Genomic DNA, 8,528 nt, shown 5'->3' with positions numbered 1-8,528 from the left:
CTAAATTATTATGTTGTATAACTTTCCTTTATAAAGTGATAAAAAAGCAGAGTTTTGATCCAATCAACTTCTCACTTATTACCTGATACTTACCTAATACATACAGTACATATACCATTACACATACCTGTTTTAACACAGTCATAACAGGTGTCAAATCCATCATCCCAACTTTCGCCGCTTTCTGGACCACAGCAAGTTGCAAAATCCGAATTGGAGAAAACATCATAGTTATATGCAAAGTTGCATAATCCGCCATTACGATCAATGTCAATGAAGCAAGCTGTAAATATGAGATGCATGATGGAAAATTGCAACAAGACCAGATATTGGAAGATCACCCTTAATTACAACAAATCATGTGAAATACTACTTCCACTCATCCAGATTTCTGATAACTCAATGAAGAAGTATGCTATCAGTTTCAAATTTTTACCTGTTATTGCATGATGCAATGAAAGAATTGTGGAAAAATGTTAGGTTAATAGCATACTAGCATACTGAGTAGTCACTGTACAAGCAGCTAAAGCTAATGAATTGGATGGTTTTCCAGTCACATACATGTATGTCATCATGGTATCACATAACCAACAAAATGAGCAGTGCACACCACAAGCAACCACTACTGTGAGTTATTTGTATAACCCAACAACCAATCTTCACCATAAACCATGACCTCATCTCACAAAGTGGAAGGTTTCGACCTGATAGTAGAGACAAACAACATTTATATCCATCCTCAAATGTGCCGGATTTGCAAAAAGGAGTCTTCCACACACATCCAATTTATGGACTTTGGCGATTCATAACTTCAGATTGGAAAAGGTTATTGTCATGACATTTGGACAGTAGTGAGCACCAACATAGGTTAATGGACAAAGAAAATTTCAGCTTTGTATCTTTCTTGAACACAAAGTTATGTTTACCAAGTTCATAGAATTGGATCTCTGTGTGTCTGCCACTGCAATGACCCATCAATCAGAATAGATTTCTCTTAAAACCAAAACCAATAGTATGGTAGTGTAGCTAACACCAGTTGTGTTAGTTTGATTTTGTCTGATGAGTAATTTTATCAGTTTATAAAAAAAAATATGACAATCGACTTAGTTAAAAGTTTCATATATAGCCGCTTTACACAATAGCATACTTACTTTGTGCAAGACTTCTTGAATAGAAACAACTGAAGATACACACAGTAAAGATGAAAATGATATTGCTGTCCATTTTTGGTTACACACTACTGTCAATGCTTTTGGCTAATGAAAATCTTCTCTGCTTACGGTACAGCTCAACTATAACTTCACTATTCCACGCGTGATCACGCATGTTTCTACGTCAGTGTATGCGTGGTTCCATTGTCACGGCCATCGTGGTCCACGCTTACTCACTTGTCTTACTTCCTAGTGAAACCATGCAGTCTCGTGGTGAACTACGCAATGATTCCATGCATGATCGTGGAACCCTCACGAAATCCGTGAAACACGCGTGGAAACCGTGGAACCCACGCAGTAAAAAAGCAAGATATGTCGCATTCAGGGGATCTGGGCAAGACCTTTACAGTGATTTCAAAAAACTTTACAGTGATCTCAGCACAGGAGCTCGGGAGCTAAAGCATCACACCCCTGCCCTGCACAGCGAATATACTAGAATTTAATTGCACGTGATCTTCTAACCACAATCACCACGTGCCTTGAACTGAACGGTTCGAAAGAACACTCTAGCACTTAGAATGGTCAGGACCTCTGAAAGACGTGTATCTGAAGGTAAGTTTAGGGCTTATAGTTTTCGTTGAGTACTTGGAAGTCGATGTTAAGATTGTACCTGTCATTCTAATTCTTTTTCTAGGATCTACCAAGCCAAATGCTTTGGTGGACTTCGGCGATGAGGGAACTAGCGTTATCCGGAGCGATAAAATTATTGAAGGAAGCATCAACGATGGGAAATGCCGAGTTATTTGGTCGGACAAGGAGTATGAAGCTGATTTATTGTTTACAGGTGATGTATAATTCATGTTTGCATAGCACTAGCAATCCTTCGAGGGAGGCTATAAAACACGGAATAGCGGAACAGCGACTTTGCGGAAATTTTATTTAGCGATTTTTGCCACTATATGTAGGGAGTTCAAGGGATAATTATATATTCTACTTCAGTGACCTGAAGTCTGTCAACAAGCGGCCATAACTTTGCAGGAGGTAGTGCAGCCCTTCATTAAAAAATGGCCACCATCTTGCTGAGAAAGATGAGGCAAGTCCATTGAACCAAAATTTGAGGCTGTAGACTATGTTTCAAGGAAGAAAGCCTCCAGGTGTTAATGGCCTTTGCTGCATTCTGCATTGTTAAGCCTTGTGGTCTTAAAGTACTTTTTGAGTAGACCAGAGAGAAGGTACTTTGATAATTAATTTAAAAAATATAAAAGTAGTGGGACAGAGAAAATTGTACAAGTGGTATCATATATACTGTGCTGTGATCTGTGACCATGGTCTAAATGATTGAAATAAAAAATTGATTTTAGATGATCTCAAATCAAACTTGAAATTGTATATATGTGCATAGGTAACTACTTAGAGTGTGTTAGAGAACAAGCAGACACCGAGAAGAAGGAGAAGAAACAACCAAAGAGAAAAAGAAAACGTTTAAAGGTAATTGAATTGTAAATTGGATATCTCATGTACTGTTACACTCAGCATGATGATGGTGGTGAAAAGAACAAGAAACCAGCAGTAAGTTACAGTGTATTATGTTTTGCTGGTAACTATTATGATCCGTGCGTCATCAAAATTATGCATTTTCTATTACGTAATTATGCATTCTTTTGTCTATAAAGGAAGCTGCTGGCTTTAGTTCCAGTACGATTGTGCATCAAAATATTTGTCTTTCTATATTACACAACACTATGCAACTTGTAATAGTGAAGAGCTAACTGGTTTGTAGAAATAGGGCTGTTTGCTTGCCACCTTGAGCTTAAACGGAATGCCAATTGAACAAAAACTTTATTTTGTCAGCTACTGTACAGGGATATAGCGAAATTTGGCTTTATTGTTTTATTTAGAGTATACTGTGCAATTGAAACTCCAACTGAAAGGCTTGTTGATTGGTGTCAATGGCACTAGTGGAATAAACTTGCTGACCTATGGCATTTGCATGGTATCATGCTTCTTCAGCAATCAGGTGCATTGGCCAGGATCAAATCATTTACACATTATGTGATTACAGCCTATTGCATCATCACTTTAAGCAGTGTGCTTGGCGAGTGTATTCCAGTAGGACACTCTTTCTCTATGTTATACACTCTTGCCATTATGTATTGGTGGGTTTGAGAGATATTTCCACTTATTAGACTGACAAGATGACAGTAGATGAAGCAAAGAGAGGGAGTGACAAGGGAGATGAAACAAAGAGAGGGAGTGACAAGGGAGATGAAACAAAGAGAGGGGGTGACAAGGGAGATGAAACAAAGAGAGGGGGTGACAAGGTATGCCATGTTGTCATGCAAATACACTATACTCTTATCTTTATGTGACATAAAACAATTTTTCAAATACCTTACAGGATCCTTTTATAATTGATGTCAGTGAATTTCCTCCCTGCTCACCTAGATCAAAAGTAAGGATTAGCATTTAGTAGTAAAACCTATTTTGTATGTGGTTGCTATATATCAAGATCTGTATGCTCGTTGTACGTTGATTTGCAAAGTGGATAAATTTGTGTGCATTCTTTTCTTGAGCTATTCTTCGTTTGACCATTGTTTTTAGCAGTTGGCTTTTAGTAATTTAATAAAAGTACTATCAACTCGCGTGATTGTGCTGTCTCTATAACTAAGCAGATTTAAAAGTTCATTGTAGAGTGGATTTTTTATGAGCATTCAACATAAAAATCAGACCTATGATTTTGCCTTCCCCATTGACTATTCTGCAGATGTGTGGAGTGTATATGCTTAATATTTATGAATTGTTTTCAACATAAATTTTGGTGATTCAGTTATTCTGTTTCGGTTATTCCATGTTTTGTCGAGTCACTAATGCGATTTTGGTGTTTTATTTTCTAATATATGTACTTGTAGCATCAAGAACCTGAATGTTCACTTGAAGAAGATGACAAAAACTCGGTAAGCACAATTCATACTTTCACTGTGTGCATGCTTGCATTTGAATTTCTTATGTGCACAGTGTATGATCACTGATTGGCTTTACAGACTCTAGCTGTTCAGTAAGGGCATTCGGTGAAATAGGACGTTTAGTATAATCCAAGGATGACGGCTATTAAAATTTAAGGGCAGCTTTAGTGCACATTTTATCTTGTGGCACTGCTGTTTACATTAACAACTCAAAAGGCTGGCGACTTGTTCGAGTGTTCAAAGTCTAATGCATTGAACTATAGTCCATTTGTGTTCCACTGGGCTCTTTTGCTAGTGATTCCAACTCCACTCTTTCAGCCGCCGTCATTACAAAAATGTCAAGTGCAAGCGGAATGGAAATTCCGTTGCATAAAACAGAAATGGGTAATTCATTTTTGTCCACTACTGTACTTTATGACTGTGCTACAAATTATATTCATCAAACAACAAATATTTCTACCCACATGGGGAGTAATGCAGCTTTTAATCTTGCTCCTTAGGCCTATCTTATTCATTGTTATACAATATCATTTACATATGTTACATGTTGCAATGCTTTTGTTTGTACTATAGGCTGTTGACATTACAAAGAAAATGATAATTCACGATTTTGATGGCAAACAGGTTCATGTGTGTATAGGATATTTGCTATAGGACAGTCGCTTTGGGCTAGTTTGAAATTTTGGTGTAGTAGCATCTTGAAAATGCTTTAAAAGGTTTTGCTTCGAGCTCTATGACCATTTAACAGCACTGTAAAATACACTGCTGGCCTCTCAGGCTACTAGGAATAGCATAGTGCTTTGTGTTTACAATGGGCGTGTCCCCTCAGTACGATAGTAAAAACAAAGACTACAAGAGCAACTTATGTGCTTCAGACAATGAATTTTGATTTAAAAATAGACTATAAATTACCCAAGAAGATAGTACTCATCAATTTTGTGTATAAAACTTGTTTTGAAATGAGCATTGCTTAGCACAAAGCGGAAGCATTAAGGACACACGTGATTAACCTGTAACACAGATTAATGCTACCATAGATTGTGTGGAGCATTTTGTCTAAGACTTTTTCACTATTCACGGCATTGGTATGGACTGGGATCACAGCTCTCCGCATAAAGAATGCTAATCAAAAAGCCCTGCCTCCTCTGGAGGAATAATCTCGTCTCAGAAGGATTTTCTGCATTGACATGTGTCCCAGTGCTGTATGATCACGTGATCATTCTAACCTGGTAGCCAAAGGCTTTGCTTTTTGTGTATGTAAACTTTTAAGAGTAGATAGTGTATTACTGTGCTTTTGTTATCTCATGTTGCCAATTATGCCTACATTTCGTATTTTTAGATTGATATAAATGACATTGCTGAATCGATGGAAAATTTGAAGGCAGATATCCGAAGATACAATGATGAACAGGTGAATTGATTTTAAATGTGTACTGTTATGGACTGGCACTGTAATATTGGGAAGATAAACAATCCTGATGTGTTTTGCAGCAATTTTAACTATACATGTGCCATCTTTTAAAATTTTATGTATCGAAATTTTAACTAATGAACTACTGTATGTACCGTGGCGAAATGTAAAAATTGGCGATTTGATGACAATTTGCCAATTCCGCCAAATTTAGTTCTCTGCCAAAATTTGTTGCTATAATGTCCCAAATACTTATGTTGCAGCACCGATGTACTTATAGCCGGTGTACATTTCAGCAAAATAAATTCAGCTCCTGCAAATGACATTCTTGCCAATGTTTGTTGTTACACGGTACATCTTATAGCTGGATTATATTAACATGTGCTGTAAAAAGTATTTAGCACAGTCGAACATGTTACCATACCGTCTTAAAGATATGTGACCGGGCCTGCGATAATAGGGCATGTGGGCACATGATTTTTGCCTACTTTTTCACATTTTCATCACTCATAATGTTTTGTACCATTATGCTATGGCATTGAAATTTTCACCTCTTAGTAAGCATTTACGTGGCATCATGATGCAAGTTACAGAATGGAAATATACGTTTCCAGTACAGAGATATGACCTGTAGAGCAATGGGATGTAGTTTGTGCCCACATGCCCTGTTTTCGCAAGCCCGGTCACATATTGACATTGTGCATAAGTGTCTATTGGTGATAGCATATATAAGGTTTCTTTCAGTGTGCTCACATACCAGGGGGTTAGGGCATGAGGTCATAACACACATGAATTCGAAGATAATTAAAATTCTAGCAATGATTATGCTACATACCACTACCAAAGTCTCTCCCTGATTTTGGGCGTTGCAAATCCAGTAGTCTTTCCAGTGAATGGATACACCCTCCCTCATATATATAGTACATGTAACAGTCATAGTGAGTCGATTTAATATTTTGTAAAACATTTGTATACATACGTATGTATGAATACATTGAACTAATTTGTTATCTTGCTAGGAATTTCGATTTGAGAAAATGCTTCTTCAACTAGAGAGTGTTTGTAAGAGTGTTAGCACACTTACCAGCTCAGGTATGATTAAAGTCCTAGAAATTTAGCCTGTTATGAAACACCTAGGCAATGGATCCGACACAACCCCCCAATCATACCTCCAGGGTGACCAACTACCATCGGCTCAATCAGGCTACCAATCCTTTAAACAAGATTACCAGCCCTATGGACAAGGGGACCACCAGTCCTATGGACAAGAGGAACAATGGGACTACCAGTCCTATGGACAAGAGGAACAATGGGACTACCAGTCCTATGGAAAAGAGGAACAAGGGGACTACCAGCCCTACGGACAAAGGAAACAAAGGAACTACCAGTCCTATGGACAAGAGAAACAGTGGGATTACCAGCCCTACGGACAAAGGGAACAAGGGAACTACCAACCCAATGTACAAGGGGAACAAGGAGCCTATCAGTCCTGTCAACAAGGAGCCTATCAGCCCTATCAACAAAGGACCTGCTAGCCCTATCAACCAGGGACCTGCCAGCTCTATAAAGGAGGGAGGAAGCCAGTCAACAGCAGGCAGGAACAGGCAGTCAACAACCTCCAGCAATTAACCAGTCACCCGGTACATATTTGTATCTCAATCTGTTTATTCAACTAGGAGTAAACCATAGAATGGCCTGGAAGACTTATTAAACTGTACATGTTTGACAGAACTGGCCGTGTTAAAATGTAGCGATGCCGGTAGAGATTTAATCTGTTATGGGTATACAACTGAGTCAGGAATTATACACTATTTTATGCGTAGGTGTAGATGACCTCCCTGCACTTTTTATCTCCATTATCCCTAATCGAATGTAGAAGTCCCGATGCTTATAACCTTAGGCTTATTACACAAACAGTTACAATAACTTGTACAGAAATACAAGTATGTGCAAATACATGTAGTACAGCTTTATACTTGATATATATTTATTTAGTAAGTTATCATTTGTGTAAAATGTTAATTTTAATCTGTATTTATTGTAGGAAGATGAGCAGATCCCCCCCCAGCAAGCTCGTCCCCATGATCATGAGGCATAAAACCAGAAGATCTCTAGCCGCAGCAATGGTGGACGAGCTTGTGGATGCTACCACCAGAATTAACAGTAACATTAATGGGAGGGGGAAAGATAAGGTGACTGGGAAAGAGAAACAAAAACTAGACCCCAAGATCATATCTTATGTAAAGAAGAAAGTTTTTGAAGTTCACCCTTCAGAAAAACTAGCTGATGAAGAAAGTGACTGGCACGACTGTATAGTTAAAATTGATGACCAGGGGAGGGAGCTTAAAAGAAAATTGAAAAAGCAGTCAGAAGTTTAGAACAACCCAATGTAGTGATTTAGGCATAATTTTTGACATGATGTGGAACAGTATGTATTGTATTGTATATAAATTATAGTTAATATCCACTTGGATCACCTTCCACCTGAATTATCTTCGGAATCACCTTTTTCAAATGGCTGATATACTTCCGACACACTTCAGGCGTTAGAGTCCGCCAAAACTGTTTAATCCCTTGTTTCAGTTCAGCTAGATTCTTTGGTTTAGTGGAGTTTCTTAGGTATTGCTTTAGAGATCCCCATACCAGTTCGACTGGGTTTAAATCAGGCGATTCAGGTGGCGTGTACAGTGCTTGAAATAAGCAGACAAAAATGCTAGGACATATCACCTAAACTAAACTATTTTTGATCAGACATTTATAAAACTTGTTCAGACATTGAATACTTTTGCCATGAAAAATTATTATATTAAGTCTGATATGCATTTGTTTGAGTAAATTTTATACCAATTTTGGTTGGACATGATGTCTGACCAAAATAGAACATGTTCAGACATACACCAATTTTGGTCAGAAAATGTCAGATGTCCGACCACTATTTCAAGCACTGGTGTACCACCAATTTACTCCTTCATTTTTCAAAAAACATTCAATGTATTTTGAGGA

General features: G+C 37.9%; 1 protein-coding gene across 4 annotated transcripts; it reads left to right on the top strand.

The window, feature by feature from the left end:
• The first annotated feature begins 1,660 nt into the window (after positions 1-1,660).
• LOC136247201 (uncharacterized) lies at positions 1,661-8,006 on the top strand. Of its 4 annotated transcripts, none has more exons than XM_066038843.1 (12): positions 1,661-1,763; positions 1,846-1,995; positions 2,554-2,639; positions 2,685-2,720; positions 3,338-3,413; positions 3,551-3,603; positions 4,061-4,105; positions 4,688-4,738; positions 5,454-5,525; positions 6,545-6,617; positions 6,663-7,165; positions 7,570-8,006. In XM_066038843.1, the coding sequence occupies exons 1-11, from the start codon at positions 1,730-1,732 to the stop codon at positions 7,058-7,060; spliced, it is 1,074 nt and encodes a 357-aa protein (XP_065894915.1). In that variant the 5' UTR covers positions 1,661-1,729; the 3' UTR covers positions 7,061-7,165; positions 7,570-8,006. The 4 variants fall into 4 exon arrangements, with proteins under 4 accessions (XP_065894915.1, XP_065894913.1, XP_065894912.1 ...); XM_066038841.1 differs by having other exon boundaries at positions 3,338-3,443; XM_066038840.1 differs by having other exon boundaries at positions 3,338-3,472; positions 3,550-3,603.
• Positions 8,007-8,528: the final 522 nt, after the last annotated feature.

Source organism: Dysidea avara, chromosome 2 (assembly GCF_963678975.1).
Source record: "Dysidea avara chromosome 2, odDysAvar1.4, whole genome shotgun sequence".
Classification (NCBI taxonomy): Eukaryota; Metazoa; Porifera; class Demospongiae; order Dictyoceratida; family Dysideidae; genus Dysidea; species Dysidea avara.
Note: the sequence above shows the minus strand (reverse complement) of the source record. Positions and strands in the feature narration are given on the sequence as shown.